Consider the following 19,812-nt stretch of genomic DNA (forward strand, 5'->3'; position numbering starts at 1 on the left):
GGCCATTTCTCCTTGCATGCAACGTGCACAACCAGATGCACTACTCGAAGTGCCCACTGGGAAGATTTCCCTTCACTGCTGTCCTTCAGGGATATCCTAGAAAGGGGCTGTAGTGCTGCAGCTGTCCACTTTTGGGTGGTGCCTGCATATTGTGCAGAACCATCTGCGAATCAGGCCCGAGTCTTCTCTTCTTCTGTCAAGTGATCATGGGGAGCTCTCCATGAGGCCATTGGTGTAGACTGGGGAAGAGAAGACAGGGTGGCGGGAGTGGAGACCATGAGCATTTGAGCCACTTCCTCATGTAACTTACTTGTGCGATCAGGACCTACTTGAGCCCAATCACGTATATACCACTTCCATTTGATGATGGAATGCTGCTGTGCATGACCCACTTTATGGTTAGATGGGTCAGAAAGCACCCAGTTCATGATTGGCAGTTCAGGTGCCATGGTGACTTTATGACCCATAGTCAAGTGTTCAGTTTCCATCAAAGCCCTGTAACAGGCCAAGAGCTGTCTTTCAAAAGGAGAGCAGTTATCTGCAGAAGGTGGCAGGGCCTTGCTCCAATATCCTAGAGGCCTGCGCTGTGATTCACCTGCCAAAGGCTCCAAACAGCATCCCTATCTGTGACTGACACCTCAAGCACCATTGGATCTGCTGGGTCCTGTGGCCTAAGTGACAGAGCAGCTTGCACAGCAGCCTGGACCTATTGCAGAGCCTTCTCCTATTCTGGACCCCACTCAAAACTGGCAGCCTTTCATGTCACTTGATAAATGGGCTGGAGTAACATGTCCAAATGAATGTGCTGCCTCCAAAATCCAAATAGTCCCACTACATGTTGTGCCTCTTTCTTGGTTGTAAAAGGGGCTAAATGCAGCAGCCAATCCTTCACCTTAGAAGGAATATCTTGGCAGACTCCATACCACTGGACTCCTAGAAATTTTACTGAGGTAGAAGGTCCCTGATTTTTAGTCAGATTTATTTCCTGTCCCCTGGCATGCAAATGTCTCACCAATAAGTCCGGTGTGTTTGCTGCTTCTTGCTCACTGGATCCAGTCAGCTTAATGTCATCAATGTAATGGACCAGTGTGATATCTTGTGGAAGCAAAAAGTGATCAAGGTCTCTCCACATAAGATTATGACACAAAGCTGGAGAGTTTATATACCCCTGAGGTAGGACAGTAAAAGTATATTAATGGCCTTGCCAGCTGAAGGCAAATTGCTTCTGGTGGGCCTTACGGACAGGAATGGAGGAAAAGGCATTTGCCAAGTCAATGGCTGCATACCAGGTACCAGAAGATGTGTTAATTTACTCAAGCAATGAAACCACATCTGGTACAGAAGCTGCAATTGAAGTCACCACTTGGTTAAGCTTATAGTAATCCACTGTCATTCTCCAAGATCCGTCTGTCTTCTGCACAGGCCAAATGGGAGAGTTGAAGAGGGATGTGGTGGGAATCACCACCCCTGTGTCTTTCAAGTCCTTGATGGTGGCACTAATCTCTGCAGACCCTCCATGGATGCAATATTGTTTTTGATTTACTATTTTTCTAGGTAGAGGCAGCTCTAATGGCTTCCTTTTGGCCTTTCCCACCATAGCAGCCCTCACCCTACCAGTCAGGGAGCCAATATGGGGGTTCTGCCAGCGGCTAAGTGTTTCTGTGCTAATTATGCATTCTGGCCCTGGGGAAATGACTACAGGAGTAGTCTGGGGACCCACTGGACCCACTGTAAGTCGGACCTGACCTAAAATTCCATTAATTATCTGACCTCCATAAGTCCTTACTTTAACTTGAGGATCACAATGACGTTTTGGGTCCCCTGGAATCAACGTCAGCTCAGAGCCAATGACCAGTAGTCCCTGAAATATCTGACCATATCCCTTTCCCCAGTGCACAGTTACCCCAATGCACAGTTACTCTGATAAAAGGCTGGAGGTCTCTTTGGGGAAGGATAAGAGAAAGATTAACAGCATAAATTTTCAGTAGTATAGTGGGGTCCTTCCTCAAGGGGACCCAACCTCCCCTTCAGTCAAGGGGTTCTGGGTCTGTACTTCCAGAAGTTGATTGATGGGCCATGATTCTCTGTTTTTATAATTCAAATTAGTCTTTTGTCCATTTGACCTAGAAGTTTTCTGCTTATATAAATTAAGTAGGAATACAGTAGGCTTCCTATAAATTTCAGTTCTAGGAACACTGTGATTAATAAGCCAATGCCAGAGCTCTACATGAGTCAGACTATTCTGATTGCTGCTTTGTCTCTGCTGTCCACTATGGTAGCTACGCCCACTTTGCCTTTGATGGTTGAGTGCTGCCACTTGGCCCCTGTCACCTCCGGATCCAATTATTCCCATTGTATTTAAATTTTGTGTTGAGTGACTGCGGTTCCCACTGTTAGATCTGACATACAGAGAAGAGCAATTACAGGGCCCTTCAAAGATGCAGGTGCTGCCCTCACAAATATATTTTACAAGGCATTGGTCAAGGGTATATCTTCTGGACTTCCCAGCTGCGATGAGTAGGTCTGAAGTAACTAATCCACTCCATCATCCCAATCTCCCTAACCCTTTGGATCTCTTCCTCTACATTAGACTGAGGGAGATCAGGCATTTTCAGCTTGCCACAGTGGGCCATGTTTTAATCCATATTTCAGCTAACCAAGCAAATAAACTATTAGAATCCCTTTTAACTCCCTGGGCTGCAACATTAAATGCAGAGTCCCTACTTAATGAATAAATTCAGCCTGATCCCACTCTGTGTTCCTTCCACCATTATCCCATATCCTTAATATCCATTCCCATGCCTGTTATCCAGATTTTTGTTTATATAAATTAGAAAACTCAAGCAGTTATTTTTGAGTGTAGTGCAACTTCTCATGGGTCATACTGTCAACCTCACCTCTAAGGGCCCACTGGGGCTTTAGTCTATTTATAGGTCTAAAAGCAAACAGGGGTGTTGGGGGTGGCTCTTGAGGAGAATCAACATTTTCTTGCCTGGCACTGTTGCCTCTCATTCTTTTGCAATCAATGCCCTCACTTTAACAGTAGACACCTGGCGAGGCTGTGAATGCACCTTTCATTGCAGGTCAGCCACTCGCATGATAAGAGCTTGTGTCTATTTTTCCACAATTTCAGCTCTTTCTCTACAGGAGATAAAACTGTCACTCAGGGCACTCTTAGCAGATTTGATGCTCAGAATCTGCTTCTGAAGTTGGGCGTTAGAATCCCTGAGTTCATCATTTTCTTTCATCACTTGGTCCACTGAACTTAGGAGCAACCAACCAGCTTCATTATGTTCCTTGGTTCCTTGCATATGGTCAAAGCTATTATGTATAGAGTCTCTAAACTCCTTGCCTCTCATGAGCAGTGAATCACGAGTGTCAAATGCATTTATTTTGCGTAACTCTCTAAACAGCTCATGCCAAGGACTATCAGTGTTCTCCATACTATTGGAAGTAGAGTCCTTAGCATTTTGGGGTCTAATCATGCTAAGCAGCCAACTCCAGAAACCCAAAAACCAATGAAAGAACTCCATCCTTAATATTCTGTTCCTCTAGAACCACTCCTGGTAGAAAATGTGTATTAGTGTTCTCTAGAGGGACAGAACTAATAGGATATATATATATATAGTATTAACTAACTTGATCACAAGCTCCCATGAGCTGAGGAGCAAGGAAAGCCAGTCTGAGTCCCAAAACTGAAGAACTTGGAGTCTGACGTTTGAGGGCAGGAAGGGTCCAGCACAGGAGAAAGATGCAGGCCAGTATAGCCTTTTCATGTTTTTCTGTCTGCTTTATATTGTAGCCGCACTGGCAGCTGATTAGATGGTGCCCACCCAGGTTAACGGTGGGTCTGACTCAAATGTTAATCTCCTTTGGCAACACCCTCACAGACACACCCAGGATTAACACTTCACATCCTGCAATCCAATCAAGTTGACACTCAGTATTAACCATCACATCTCCCATAGTTCATGTTTTTTTCTTCTCAGTCTTCATCTTCCACAACTTCCTGCATCCTTCCAAGCCTTTACTGCACCTCCATCTTCTGATAGTTGTTGGAAGGTGCTGTTGACCTACTCAACTGCTGTCCTTCTGTTTCTCCCTCATGGGTCACATTTTCCTTGATTTTTCTTCCTTATTCCACATTTTAGATGTTGTCAGCTTCCAAGTTCCTTTGGCTTTTGCACTCTCTATTTTCTCTATATAGATGACTTGCAACCATCTGTTCTTGCTCCTGTTTCTCTCACCAGTTGCAGCCCTGCATTTCCAACTGCTGGATGGATACTTCCACTTAGATGTTCACCAGAACCTCAAAATCAGCATGTCCACTTCTCTCCTGTCTCTCCTACTCCTCTTCCTGTTAATGTGACCACTATTTTCTCTATCTTTGCTCATGCCGTTTCCTTTTCCTGAATGTCCTGCCTGTGTTTTTCCCCAATCTCAGTGATGCCTATCCCCAGATCAAACATCACTGTCCTCCAGATTCTTCCTTGAAGCCCTTTCCTTGGAGCTCTTATCAAACTGAATCTCTTGCTTGCTTGTTTTCTATACCCATGGCTTAGACTACTAAGGCAGTGAGTCCTTGAGATGTTTCTGAGTCATCTTTTATGCCCCAATGCACCTCACTGCCTGTCTTGCACATTCTACTCAGTTGATTTGATTGAGTGGATTAATTTTAAAATGCCCAGCCTGCTAGTCCCACAGCAGTTTCTGGTCAGTTTCTGACTATGTGTGTTCATGGACAAATAACCTCTCTGCATCTCAGCTTACTTTTATGTAAAATGGGGATTATAATCTCTATCTTGCAGAGTTTTTGTAAAGATGAAATAAGTGGCTGTTAGTTTGTTTTGTAAACCGGAAAGTCCTAAAAACAAAAGTTTATTTTGGGGGACAATCCCCAGGTTATTGGAAGGCCACTGGAGACTAGAGGCCCTCGGCTTTAACACGGATGTTTTTTATTGTGTGTGTGGGAATCTGAGGGTTTTTTGGTGATGTCTCAAAGTCAAATGTCAGGATTTTGTTGTTGTTTTTGAGTTGTATTTATAATTTTGTCTTTCCTTTTTGACATTCAAAAAACATTTAATGAGCACCTGCTGTGTGTCAAATGATGTTAGAGAAATGGAGGGATGCCAAGCTGAATTTAGCATAATTTCTACCCTTGAGGGGCTCTTAGTTTAGCCATGCAGACAGACGTGGAAACAGATTGTGATGAGGCAGTGTGGTAGGTGCTATAATAGAGATACGTACAGAGTGCAGTTGGAACATAGGGGAGGAGGCAATTAATGCCCATGTGTATGTCTCTGTATGTCTAAGTATTAACGTAAATCATTGCTCCCAGGAAAATTAGGTATGTCAGGAGTGATCATCTCCAATTACAGATGGGCACAAAGAGGATACGTGACTTGCTCAGGGTGGCATCTTGAGTCAGAATTGAGTCTAGAACTTGGGTACCCTTGCTCTAATCCTATTTCCACTACCTTTGGGATGCTACAGACTAGGAGTGGAGTTAGGCTGAGTCTTTAGAATCTGTTAACTTCACAGTAGCCCTTGAGGACTTACTAGCTTTGTAACAAGGGGCATGTGACTGAACTCCGCTTCTCAGCAGAGGAGAACACCAAAGGCCTGATTTCCAGTGGGTTGACTTCTGCCTATGAAGACCAAGTGCCCTCTAAGCTCTTTGGCCAACTTACCAATCTTATTTAGAAGATAAACAAAAAAAAAAAAAAAAAAATGAGGAATGTGATAATTCCATGAGGCCCCAAGATAATATGGAGGCCTGAGCCACAGGATAAATTCAGATTTTATTGCCTTTCTTTCTGGCTTATAAGAGGTGGAGGAGAAGCATGAGTGACTAGAATCAGCTTATATTTCTCCAGAAGATTGTGTCCTCATTAAAAAAAAAAAAAGACAAAGAGAAAAAGAACAGGACTGGAGCTGGAATCGTAGGTGTTTTCATTGATCCTTCACTCTCGGGGTTATCTTTTGTATGGTCATTTCTTTTGCAACCAACTGACAAAGCTTTATTCCCTTTCCCATTGTACCCAATTTAAATATTAGAAAATAGAAAAGATACTAAAGATAGTAACAACTTAGAAATTCTCCCATTTATCTAGTAATGTCTCTTTGTTCTTTGAGACAATACATTTTTACTGAATGCCTACTTTTGCAAAGCTTTAACCTATATACAAGTAGTATGTATTGATATATTCCTGCCTTGTTCCACAAAATTTCTGGGGTGGCTTACAAGAAAAACAGTAAGACAACATGGTATAAAAATAAACTGAAAAATAAGAACCAGAGAAAATAAATTAAAATAGAATGTCAAAACTAGGAGGAAGAAAATAGAACACATATTCAAACCATAATGTCCTCTAGTTTCTACAGTTGAACTGCAAATTTAACCTTGAACCAAAGTGAAAGGGGAATATGGTCAGGGGTATAGCTCTTGCTGTCTACAGCAATATCTTTCTATACAGAAATCTTTCTAAAATCTATCACACAATTTCCTGCTTGCTTATGTAGAACATGCCTACATATATTCTCCACATAAAGGCATATGAAAATTTTTCTGGATTATTCAAGATCATCATTAAGAACATAATGATTTTCATGTACTCTCAAGGATTATCAAAGCATTATTAGGATTGTTTGCACCACATCGCTCTGATTTCTTGAATCCTTGACTCTGGTAACCTCCCTCCCTGAGTTTTACTGTCTCAGGTTTGCTTTTCTGTGTGGGAGACAAAAAACAAGCTCGTTAGAATTTTGGGTAAAGAGAGCGTAAAATGCATGGCAGGAGGGTCTGAACGATTCTGCTGTGGTAAAGGGACGTCACATTAGAAAGTAGGTTTTGTGAAATCTATTTTAGCTGCTCATTTATTTGTTTCTTGTTTCTGGGTTTTCTGTTGTGAGAGCTGAGACAACCAGATAAGAGGCCTCTGATAAATGAGGTGTTACTGTCACCAAAGTAATAAGAACTCCTTGCATGCTTGCAGTTGTATGTTTTTCGAAACACTTTAACACTCATTATATCATTTGATCCTTTAAACTGCCAGCAAAGTAGCTTCAGCAGATGTTAATTAACTTCACAACAGAGAGATTAACTGGCACACCCACAGTTAGAACTTTGGAGTTGGATTTAGAACTTAGGTTTCTTGGCTCTTTGTCATTGCTTTTTAACTCATTTAATTAGTAAATGGATAAAGTTATTGGAAAAAGTTTCCGGAAGAGGTGGAAGCTCAGCCCTTCCCAATGTAACATCCATTCACTCGTTCAACACATATTTACTGAGCACTTACTATGTGATTCATGTTCTGGACCTGGGAAATGGAGTAGTGAATCCAACAGACACAAATTCCTGCCCTTAAGGGGCTTACTTTCTAGTTATGGAAGACAGAAAATAAACCAAGAAGTAAATACAACGGATAGGATGTTGTGTAGGGATAAGGGTCAGGAGAAAGAATAAAGCAAATAAAGGAGATGAAAATGAAGTGAGAGTGGGAAGGTATTTTAAATAGAGTAGTCGGAGAAGGTCTTCCTGATGTAATATTTGAGGAAAACAGGGAGCAAGCCACATGGCTGTGAGAAGACAGATACTTGCAAGGAAAGCAAATAACACAGAAGATATGGTGGTGGCAATTCCAGAGAATCAGTTTGGGTCCCAATAGGAACAAATAGCACACCCCAATTAGGGTAATTCAAGGTGGGCATATGTACAGATAAACCATTTACAAAGGGATAGACAGGGAGTTGGGGAATGCCAGGGACAGCATTGTAACCTAGAATTAACAATAGCAGAGCTCTTACCATCCCTAGACCCATGGAGAGAAAGAGAGGCCACTGCAATGTGGAATCGGGTAGAGGAGGTGGCCTCGAGCAGGTGACTATTCAGGCAGAAGGCCAGGGGTCTCAATACTGCTGATAGCGGTACGAAGCCAGAGAGCACAGCCTGTTCATGTCAGATAGAGGACAGTAGAGAGTAGATCTGGAAGGGGAAGGTGGAAGATAGGCACACGCCTGGCAAGGCTGGAGAAGTGGATGCCAGTTCCAGCTCTGGGATGAACAAGTTGTAAAACTTCGGTCAAGCCATGTTCCCTGTCTGGGCCTGTTTCTCCCCTCATAAAACAAATGGAGCCTCTCAGTGCTCTCTAAGCTTCTTTCTGGCTCTAACATTTCCCAGACTGTGATTCAAAGAAGCCACACGATCTGTACATATGAGCCAGCGAGGCCCAGGGAGGGGACTGGCTTTCCTGAAGGTTCACAGAGAGCAGGTACCAGGGGTGTGGCCAGTACTCGGGGTTGCATGATGCCTGCAGGCCTCAGAGAGGTTGAGAGCAGACAGTTATAGTGAAAGGGAAGATGAGAACAAGGAGCATCCAGAGCAGTTGGTGAGGATGGTTGGAAGAAGTTTGTACTCCTGTAGCAATTCTTTGCATGTGATTTTGGGCGATGGTGCCATGTGAATTGGCATCAGAATCACCCGGCGTGCTTGCTAAAACCCTGGCTGTCCAGGTCCCATGCCACATTTGCTGAATCAGAATCTGTGGGGCAAGGTCCCGAGATCTGCATTTTTAATAATCTACCCAGGTGATTTTTAGGAACTCTAGAGTGAACCAAAGAAAAACATAAAAATAAAGATAGGGTGCACCGTTGTCGTAGGCTTCGTGACCTGCTTACACTTGGGAATATGAAGCGTACTGCAAAGCACTCTGCCTCCTGCCTCCTGGGGATTTGACCACTGGGGTTCTGACCACCCAAAGATAACCAAGTCTATCTGTGAAGGGCCTAATTTTGATTTTTCTAGTATTGTATGCACATTTGGCATTCAGTCCCTTTTAATGCCCTAGCCACCAGCCAGGTCTCTGGAACTTCTTTTCCTTTCCTCCCTTCCTTTTTTTCCTTCCTTCCTTCCTTCCCTCCCTCCCTCCCTCCCTCCCTCCCTCCCTCCTTCCTCCTTCCTTCCTTCCTTCCTTCCTTCCTTCCTTCCTTCCTTCCTTCCTTCCTTCCTTCCTTCCTTCCTTTTCTTTCTCTTTCTCTTTCTTTCTTTCTTTCTTTCTTTCTCTCTCTCTCTCTCTTTCTTTCTTTCTTTCTTTCTTTCTTTCTTTCTTTCTTTCTTTCTTTCTTTCTTTCTTTCTCTTTCTTTCTTTCTCTCTCTGCTTGCTCTTCCTTCCTTCCTTCCTTCCTCTTCTTTCTTTCTTTTCTTTCTTTCTCTCTCTGCTTGCTCTTCCTTCCTCTTCTTTCTTTTCTTTCTTCTCTTTCTTTTCTTCTTTCTTTCTTTCTTTCTTTCTTTCTTTCTTTCTTTCTTTCTTTCTTTCTTTCTTTCTTTCTTTCTTTCTTTCTTTCTTTCTTCTTGTTTGTTTGCTTGCCCTTCCTTCCTTCCTTCTCCTTCTTTCCTTCATTCTCTTTCCTTCCTTCTTCCTTTCTTCTTGCTTGTTTGCTTGCCTTTCCTTCCTTCTCCTTCCTTCCTTCATTCTCTTTCCTTCCTTTCTTCTTTCTCTTTCTTTCTTTCTTTTTCTCTTTCTTTCTTTCCTTCCTTCCTTCCTTCTTTCCTTCCTTCCTTCCTTCTTTCCCTCCTTCCTTCCTCCTTTCTCTTGACTGTCTTCCCTCCCTTCCTCCTTCCCTCCCTCCCTCCCTCTTTTCCTTCCTTCCTTCCTTCTTTCCTTTCTTCCTTTCTTCTTCCTTCCTTCTTCTTTTCTTTTCTTTCTCTTTCCTTCTTTCCTTTCTCTTTCCTTCCTTCCTTTCTTCTTTCTCTCCCTTCCTCGTTCCTTCCTTCCTTTCTCCCTTCCTTTTTTCCTTCCTCCCTTCCTTCCTCCCTTCCTTCCTTCCTCTCCTTTCTTTCCCCTGCCCTGTCCTTCCCTCCCTTCTCCTTCCCTCCTTTCCCCTCTCTTCCCCTTCCACTTCCCCCTTCCCTTCCCTTTTCTTCCCTTTTCTTCCCTCCCCTTCCCTTCCCTCTCCTGCTCTGCTCTGCCTCCCCTCCACTCCCCTGCCCTACCCTGCACCATTTTCCCTGCCCTTCCCTGGCCTCCCCTCCCCTTCCCCTCCCTTACCCTTTCCTTCCCTTCTCTTTCTCTCTTATGGGGGGGATGTTTAAAATTAGTATGAAAGGACAAAACAGGAGGAGCTGACCTTAAAAAAGTGTGGGTGGACTAATGATCAAACTTTTTAGAATTCTTTCATAACTTCAAGAGGAACAACTTGACCTTTCCCTCTTACTTACTCCTGGAAGTGGGAGATTATGGATTAATGCCCACCACATCAGAGACTGAAAATATTTGTGAGTCTGGGTGCTGCATGGTGGTGGAAGTGTGTGAGTGATCATGATGCCTCCTTAATCAATGTCATCTTTCCTAAGGTCAGTTATCAGAGCCCTGGGAGTTGACTTTACTATTGAATAACTTTCTAGTGCAGTTTGCCATGGAAAGAAACTCAAGCCTCACTGACCGTATCAGAGGAGGGTAAACACCTTTCTTGCTCCTTCATATGAAAGTTACTGTTCCTTTTTCATGGACAGAAAATTACAGGTTGATGGAACTATATTTTCATGGACATTTTGGTGTCAGAGCCTTTAAACAAATGTATGCTCTGGGCACCTCCCCTCCCCACTCAGGAGACAATGTCTTAATTATTTTGACCAAAGCCAGACCATGTTGTGTGTTGTAAACATCTGGTTTATCATTCATCCAGCTGAACTGGTTTACATTTTCTTAGAAGAAAAGGCTTGGGATTAAAGGCATTTAAGTAATTAAGCACACGTCAAGACAATTTGGTGATGGGTAAATATAGTCTCTGTTAAATGCACCGTCTGGGAGCTCTGGTTTAGATTTACGTCCGGCTGGAGTGCAGGGATGAAAGCACAATGCCAGGCGGACTGGGCCCTGTTCTTGGGAGAATCAAAACCAAATGGGTTTTCAGGAGTATGGCACCCATTCCTCTAAGTACCTGTCCCAGTGGATAAAAGTTTCCTTTGAGTTTGGCCTGGAGGGAATAGCACTGCAGTCCCTGTCACCGAGCAGCACTTGTAGATTTAATGAGACTCTCTTTGGGAGGTAGACCATAAACTTCGGCGCTGGAGGTAGACCATAAACTTCGGCGCTTTGGTTGTTCCTTTGTGTCCAGGAAATCAGTTACGTCTATGAAGCTCAGTGCTAGGTCTCAGCTTTGTATGACGAATGTGTGTTTTCAGGTACCGGTGCCGAGTCCTAAGCCCACCCCAGTCATATTTCTTGGCCCTGCCCCTGTGGATGTGGGACTGTGGTGCTAGGCCTGGTTGTGTCAGGCTGCACAGACGTGTGGTCCATGCTGGGCAGGGAGGAAACATGAGCCTTTTCCTTTGGAAGTTTTTAGTTCTAAACACTAGGCATGAAGTACCTGGTGATTTGAAGGGGACATGGGCACGTCGACTTTGAGGATCAGTGAGGGGCTCCTCAGGGGCTATACTTTGAGCTGAGACATTGTTCCTCTTAAGGAAGACAGGGAAGGGAAAATGTCCTCAGCGCTTTCTCCTTCTCACTGTCCCCCATCCTGAAAGTAATAGGACAAAAGGTTGGGTCTGTCTGTCTCTCCCTGGGTCTAGAGCTGAGAGGAAAGAATATAGATGCAATCCTGAAGAAGAAAACTTTGCCATTATGGCCAGATGGATGGCGCATGATGGAACCAATTAGCCCATTTTTGCTGAAAAGAAAGAAAAAAATCAGAATTTCAATTTTCAAAGCAGTGACTCTTTTTAAAAAACGTTTGATTATTTTCTTCTTGTTTTAAACTGATTTCCATGCTTGTTTGGGGGTAGAATCTTGGTTTCTGAAGTCTGTGGGTGAACCGGGAGGCCAAAGGAATCCCTGTTGTTGGGTAAAGTTGTGGATGAATGCTTAAATTTCAACATGCCTCTCCTGCCCCATTCCTCCTCCTCAAATGTACTTTCTTCTCCTTTCCCCTGGCAGCCACTGATTGGGATCACCCATAGGATACCACCTGAAAAGTAGGGAGTACACAGCTAGAGGGAGCAGAGAAACATCCAGGTGCAGCATTTTGGGGGCTATGGTTATCTGAGTTAGGACAACTCTGGTTTTATAACTTGAGTCTGCTCCAAAGCAAAGGACCTTTTACCTTGCCTCTCTGTCTTAGGAGACAGAACAATCAGCTGGAGTTTAAAAGTTTCTTCATGAGCATAGAATGCTCAGCGAAGCAGTGAGGAAGGCGATGAACAAGAGGAGTACTGAGATAACTGCAGCCACAGGGCCGGTGACTGTTAGGGCTGCCATCTCTTCTGTGTTTCCAGCCATGAGCTAAGTGCTGTGAGACACACAGGTGAGAGGAGTGCTCTCTGACCCAGGTCAGGCCTCTGGGGAACACAAAACAATGAGCAAACCTTGTCCTGGAAGTGAAGCGAGCTGCCCACTTCCAGCTGCACCGTGCACAGGAAGCTTTATTTGAGATGGGGATTAGGGCGCATAGCTTTAGTGTCCCAATAATTTGAGACATTTCTGAGGATCTGGCAGCTGGGACCAGGAGTTCAGGTTATCGGTCTGATGGCTTAATGCTTCCAGACACTCGGCTACCATGCAAAGTCAAGCTGAGAATTAGCAGAAGAGCTAAGTAGGTGAAACACCTGCTGGACTTTTCCTTGGCGTTTTGGGACTGTCTTCAGGGTATATACAGCTGCCACGGCAACCATGGGGTGTGACTGTAGGGATTGGGTTGGGTAGGTTCTGGGGTGTGGTCTAGCTGGGGCCTTACCCGCCTGTGATGCTTCCGCCTCTATCCAGGCCTACAGCACTTTGTATTTTTTAACTACAAACTCCCACAAACTCCCCTCCCGGCTTGGGACTCCTCCCTTTGATTATGGTAGGGTGGCTTCATGTTGCTGTGGTTATGGCTCTTGAACTGATTAATGATGCTCGGAGTGAAATTGTAGTCTTGTGAGTCAGACAAATCTGCAGTTCAGCAAACCTCCAGGGCACCCTTCCCCCATCTGCACTCCCTCTCCCCACCCTCTGCTCCTCTCACCCCGCACAGTTATTCTCATGTTTTATGTGCATGCCAAGGAGGAAACTTAAAATCAGGAAAGGACTGGCCCTTTGGTGACGCAGCAGTACCAAAACACTCAGCTCTCAACTCATTGGAAGAGCGGCCACTTCTACCGGGCGCCCCTGGCAGCCTCCCGTGGGCCTCCGCTCCCACGTGGGGCCCGGAGAATAGTCTTTGTGCCATCCAATGTCCTGGAACTGTGGCAAATGGGGGCGAGGTTTGAGGAAGAGGAGGCTGATGGAGGGGAGAGGATTGTCTGAGATCCTCTGCGGTCTCTAAGCATGTGGGTGGGGCATTGGGTAGGAGCGGGAGGTGGAAAGCCATGAATTTTAATGAGTAAATGTTGTCTAGATTTGTTATCCAACCTCGGCGTTTATTCAGAGCCATGCAAATGCAGATTTCTTAGCATTTGGACATCATACATCTTTCCCTCCAAAACCAATTATCCCCTCATCTCACTACAGTCTACAGTCTCTTTGGAAAGAATGGTTCAGGGCAGAAAGTAAGTGCGAGACAAGGGAAATCATTGTGTACCAGAAACTCCCCCTCTCCTCCCCCTCCATGATTAAATGTGGATCCTCGTATGGCGGGATCCTTGGTACCACGAGTTGGTGAGACATAATCCCTGCCGTCTGGAAGCCAGCGACCCAGGACAGACCATCCCGACTCAGACAGAACACACAGACCACGTTGTAGTCTCTGAAAAACACCAAGAATGAAACAAGGAAATAACGATGACTTTATGCTGCGCAGAAGGTTCTCTGTTGTGAGTATAATGGAGTTGGAGGGACAGAGCCATTTGTTCATTTCACATTGGTTTAGTAGGGTCTGCTACGTGCAAGTGGTGTGAGACACTGTTGGAATTAAAACATAAATCTCTTGTATAGTTTTCAAACTTTCTGGTCTCAGGGTGACTTCACACTTTTAAAAATTATTGGGAACACCCACAGGGTGTTTGCATGGCTATGTCGACCAATGTTTACTGCATGAGAAGTTAAGGCTGAGAAATTGTGAAAGTACAAGAATACACAAACACATGCCATTAGCCATAGGGGATGATGGCAGCACATGCCACAACACCCCACTATGCACTTGTGAGAGAAGAGTGAGAAAGAAAATAATGTCTTAGTGCTATTAGAAAAATAGTTTTGCCTCCAGGGGCCCCCGAAAGCCTCATGAGGACTCCCAGGGTTCCCCAGACCACATTTTGAGAACCACTGCCCTATTGCTTTCTGCCCACCTCAGGGATATTATGGTCCAGATGACAGATCAGTCACAGCCAACACTGCCTTGTGAAACAGCAGGAAGGAGCTCAAAGTGCAGTCGAATGCTCTCACACATACTTTTATAGATCATGATTAAAATGATCCATACAGCCATTCATTCCTATGTGGTCATGGAGCACAGAGATTCGCACCTGACGGTGGTGGAAGGTTATTGGACTGGAATGACTGGAATCTTTGAAGATAGGAGGAATGTGAACTTTGAGACAGCATATTTGATATGAAAACATCATTTTGTATTTAGGGAATGAAAAAATATTGTTCTTGTACTAAGAACCAGAGCTTGACAGAAAGTTTTAGCCTGGCTGATATAGAGGAGGATGCACTGATTCTCAGCTGGGGGGGCATGTGAGAGTTTAATAGTTATCAAAAAACAAGGGTTAAGTTGAGAAATGCCTGCCCCAGAGTTACTATTTTCATCTCCCTTTCTTCCGTAGGTATTAACTCTCTGATTGCAAACAATATTTATGAGGCTGCCTACCCTCTTCATGACGTAAGTACCATTTTCAACAGCGTGCTCTCTGTAGTCTTCAGAACGTTGAAAACCACAACTTTTCAGTGGCAATGAAACGGGTGAATACCTGCAGGGTGAGGCAGGAGTGAATCATGACATTAAAATACCTTGGCTGACCCTGGACTGCTCATTGCTGACAATAATCCCCCGTTTGATTTTTGCCAATCATCTCAAACTGTCTCGCCAATGATTTCCCCAGAAGACAGAATACACTGGGCTTTGTCTGAGCTTTGCCTGTACTCCCTGGCTTTGTTTTTCGCAAAAGTGTGACTATACAGATGTGGCATGAGGTGATTAAAGGGAGGAGATATGGGTGAGGGTGGTGGATGGTGGTGGAAGGACACTGAAAGGCCTGGGTGATCCCTAACCTGGGCTGTCAGACCCGTGGCTGCCTGAAAGTGGTATTTTGTATATGAGAGTTTTGTGCAGATGTGAAATTCCTCCTTAACATGCAGGTACATATTAACGAAAGATCATTATTTAAAACAAATTTTTTTTTGAAGAAAATCTCTCAGAATTCCTTGTACGATGCTTTGGTTAAGTAAAGAAAACAGAATGACTGTAATGCAAGCTCTCCTTGACTGGAGATAATGTTATGAACAATAATGTTATGAACTTCCCATGATACAATGCAATGGTATTCTTCAAGACAACTCATGAGAATGTAACTGGTCCTTCAGCTAAATGCTCCATGGCTTCACTATTCATCAGACTGGTCAGGTCTTGGGCACCTGCCATGCAGTAGTGCCATGTGAGACTGCTGAGGTGGGGCTCCCTGACTGCCCAGCAGGAATTTTCTTGATGGGAATCTTCTCATTCCTGACATATTTGCAGTGGCGTATGCACTGCTAAGTTCTACAGTTATGGACAGAGTGAGCATGTCATGGCACGGGTGATTTTCACATGATGGGCTAAACCATTTAAAGTCTGGAGCTCTGCCATTGCATTGCTACGAGGGAGCATAGGCTGATCTCTGAAGTGTATGAGGGGGGCGCATCTTTGTGTGAGAAGTTATCCCAGGAAATGTGGCAAGTGTTGATGGCTAAGAAAATGGAGTATCAGCCCCTTACCATGCCATGCTTTTGACCTTCCTTAAATGGGAGTGAAAAAATGCAATGATATTAGAAAATTAAAAAAAAGAAAATCCTTTCTCTTTTGGCACCTGTTTCTGGTAATTTCATTGGCTTTATCCAGCATCCCTTTTTCTCCCACAGGGTGAATACAATAGTCCAGAGGACGATATGAATGACAGGAAGGTAAGCCTGCCTCACGCAGCATCCTGGACTTTGGGCATGAGAGACTACGGGTGGGTGTGGAAGTGGCTAGAAGTGCCTTAGATGTTCTCTTTACCTGCTTATCTACTTTGCAACAGTTTCCCCCACCCAGGTATTTGGAAATGTGAGTGTGGTTGCTACTGCACTTAGTGCCTGGAGAGCCACAATGCCAATTGTCCTGAAATATATCTAACGCCCACCACACAGCTCTCACCCCATCTTCCCATGGCAAGACAGCACCAGTTGAGAAACATTGGCTGTCCAAATTCCTTAACTGATAGGTGCAGAAATGGAGACGAGACACAGAAGGCTTGAGCACCTTGGCCTGGATGACACAGCCACAGGAAACAGAGATGGGGCTCGGAACACCTCTAGCCCTCAAATCCAGGGTTCTTGCTTAAAACATGTGATGATCCGTGCCGTTGTGGCTTTTGGAGGGTCAACTTGAGGTGATTCTTGTTTTCTCTTAGGCAGGCAGGTGGAGTATAGCCACTCCCAAATTATAGATGAGCAATTATAGATGTGAGGGAGGCTCAGTTGTGCTTTGTAGTTCAAGTAGCTAGAAATTGGAGGTTACCGTTAGGGGAAGGAACGTGGCCCCAACCTCTTCCGTGGGGATGCAGCAATGATCCCCTCATGCCATCCTCCTGCTGGCTTCTCCCCACCTTCAACAACTCTAGTGATCAGAGGAGGGTGGGCGATGGTGGGAGGGATGAGGAGCCTGAAGCTCAAGCAACTTCCCTCCCCCACTCTGTTGTCTGGAAAATCATTCATGCCCCAAGTTGCCTTTGGAGCAGGCTTCTTTTTATCCTGCCTATTAGTCCCTGTTATGAAGTGTTAAGTATTAAAAACATAAAAGGTCTTTTCCAGAAATACTGCAGTGATTGCTTACACATGTCCTCTCTCTGCCTGCCCAGGGAATCTGCTGTAGTATTGCGATGTCTTAACTCATCTGTTTTCTATCCGACGCTAATAGTCTCGGTGTTTAATTTCCTGAAAAGTCCCGCATCAGATTTAAAGGAAAAGGAGAAAGCATGTCTCGCCACATCTCACCTCTCTCGCCCAACCATTTTCTGTCCTCCCACTCTCTAATTTTTCCTTCCTTCCCTTTAAATGGTGATCACCATCCATTGCCGGCCTAAGAAAACTCCTGCTGGGTGGTGGTGACCCCAGCCTGTCTAGGAACATTACGGAGACCAGGAACACACAGCAGCTCATAGGAGAAATCAGTCAGCCTTCTGTCACCTGCAGTAATGGAAGAAGTAAATTGCAGACTATTTACAATGTCTATGTTGTAGATATAAAAATATGTATTTGTCTTTGGAAAGATATGAAATTACTGTTAACCACAGCAATGCCTTTTAACAAAAAAAATTTCCCATCACAAAATGTTTCTCTTTGGCTGATATAATGAAGGACATGGAGAAGGCTTGGGAGCTGCAGTATAGGGTGGCCTCTCTGGGGCCTCTAGGGATTATTTACCATGGTGTCCCCACCTGCCCATCCTGCCAGCACCTGGATGTTCTCCTTCACTCTTCCTTACAATCTGTGGCTGTTCCCATGATCTCCCCAAGGCCAGGTTCATTGCAGGCAGTTTCTAGGCAAGCCGAGAGGCCCTAGAGGATGTCAGCCTCCCTCTCCGGAAGCTCACCTGGTGCTATTGTGCAGTTTCCATGACTCAGACTCAGGTAGGGCTGGAAGTCTATTTCTTTCCCCTCCTGGAGGGTCATTAGGAAGAAGCTTCTGGCCGGGCGCGGTGGCTCACACCTGTAATCCCAGCACTTTGGGAGGCTGAGGTGGGCAGATCACGAGGTCAGGAGATCAAGACCATCCTGGCTAACAAGGTGAAATCCCGTCTCTACTAAAAATACAAAAAATTAGCTGGGCGTGGTGGCAGACGCCTGTAGTCACACCTACTTCGGAGGCTGAGGCAGGAGAATAGCATGAACCCAGGAGGCGGAGCTTGCAGTGAGCGGAGATCGCGCCATTGTACTCGAGCTCTGGGCGACAGAGCAAGACTCTGTCTCAAAAAAAAAAAAAAAAAAAGAAGCTTCCTTCCTCTTGAGAACAAGGGTTTCCTGCCTTCCTAGAAGCCAGGACAACCGGAAGAGGGAGCAGCCTGGGGGTAGATGGGTCCCTCCTGGCTTCCAGCAGCTGCCTAGTTCGCCATTTGCCAATGCTGCTTAGTGTCCTGGAAATTCCCCGAGAAGTGGCTGTCACCATCTGCTCAGGGCTCCCCAGCTTTCACTGACTCTCTGCGGCTTCTTCATCCACTTACAGGGGAGAACTCAAAGCAGAACTTTGGATGTGACTTCCTTTAGCATTCTAGAAACCCTTAGTCCTGGATTTTCTAGCCTTTGCAGGTGGCTGTCTTCCCTAGTGGATAGTTAGTAAGTGACCCACTGAAAACTGTGGAGAGTCAGTCCTGCATTTTAAAACTTGCCTTCCTGACAAGAAAGGCACTTTTCTTCTTGGTTTCAACTGGGGATTCGTTTTGCCGTGCTGCACGACTTTCATGTTACTGTATGGAGAAGCTGAGACCTGGAGAGGTGGAGTTACTTACTAAAATGTTCAAACAGGTTAGTGTAGCATCTGGGAGTAGAATCCAAGTCTCTTCCATTCAGGCTGCCCCTGTCCCTTAAATGCCTCCGAGATGGCTACAGCATCTTTCTGCCTGTGCCAGGTCTAGCTGCTGTCTGAGGAGCTTGTGGCCTCAGAGAGGGCCATGAGTCCCAAACACCTTGATGTTCTCTGGCATTACAAAGAGTTGTTGCAAAGAGTTTTTAACACTTGAGTTCCTTTATAGTCTCATGAAATCCTTAAATTGATGACCTCTGTCAAATGTGATCCCTGGGGAGCCAAACTTCCTGCTTCTATGCTCTCATCCATCGTTCCTGCTGTAAACGCTTGGGGCAGACAGACACATCTGGGGTTACGTTCAGGGCTCTGGAATCAGGCACTGTCCATTAAGAAGGAGCAGTAATCCCTCCCTGGTGTATTTGCTGGCTTTGCCGGTTGGGAAAGAGAGGACATGGTGAACCTCTAAGGGAGAAAGGGGATTCACTAAGAGTTGCATTAGAAGGCTCTAGACTCTGCAAGTTTAAAGGGCCTGTTACGTGTCTGTGCTTTACTCACACCATACTGGTCCTTACGGGGCAGGACTCCAGAGTGTGCCTCTCTTCACCCTGCCTGCTGGTCCCTTCTGGGGCCTTGCAAGCTGGAGTTCAGCACGATCCGTGACTAAACCTTCTTAAAGATTGGGAAGGGTCTACAGCACTCTCTACCTCCCTCCCTGCCTCCCCTGCAGGTGACAGAAGGCGTGTGAGCTGGCCTGGGCATCCGGGCATAATTGCTGCACCGCCTCCCAGCTTTGGTGCTGTGTCGCTCCAGCTCTCTGTTTCAGGGGCTGCCTGATCACTGCCTCCTCCGTATGCTTCTAGCTTTTCTGTATCAAGCCCAGATAGTTTTCTTGGCTCCTCCTCGTGTATATCCACAAGCCATGGATACATCTTTGTGCTTAAAAGAGACCATGGTGAGAGAGGGACTTTCTGGAAATCTCTTTCAGCAGGTCTGGGATTCAGCCAGGGAAAAGGCTTCTGAGGTCAGCTCTCAGTTGAGGCCATACTGGATTCTTGGAACATTTTCCGTTGTTTCCTCCAGGCCGGTGGCGGATAGGTGTTCTCAAGCTCAGGTTTGGCTGGACATACGACTTGGGGAG

General features: G+C 45.2%; 1 protein-coding gene across 1 annotated transcript in view; it reads left to right on the plus strand.

The window, feature by feature from the left end:
- The window catches only part of ANO2 (anoctamin 2), a 364,008-nt gene that overhangs the window by 107,686 nt on the left and 236,510 nt on the right, over positions 1-19,812 (plus strand). The window contains exons 7-8 of the mRNA XM_025401723.1: positions 14,744-14,799; positions 16,035-16,076. Of these exons, the coding sequence (XP_025257508.1) occupies positions 14,744-14,799; positions 16,035-16,076 (98 nt within the window). The remainder of the gene's footprint in view (positions 1-14,743; positions 14,800-16,034; positions 16,077-19,812) is intronic.

This window comes from Theropithecus gelada, chromosome 11 (genome assembly GCF_003255815.1).
Source record: "Theropithecus gelada isolate Dixy chromosome 11, Tgel_1.0, whole genome shotgun sequence".
Taxonomy (NCBI): Eukaryota; Metazoa; Chordata; class Mammalia; order Primates; family Cercopithecidae; genus Theropithecus; species Theropithecus gelada.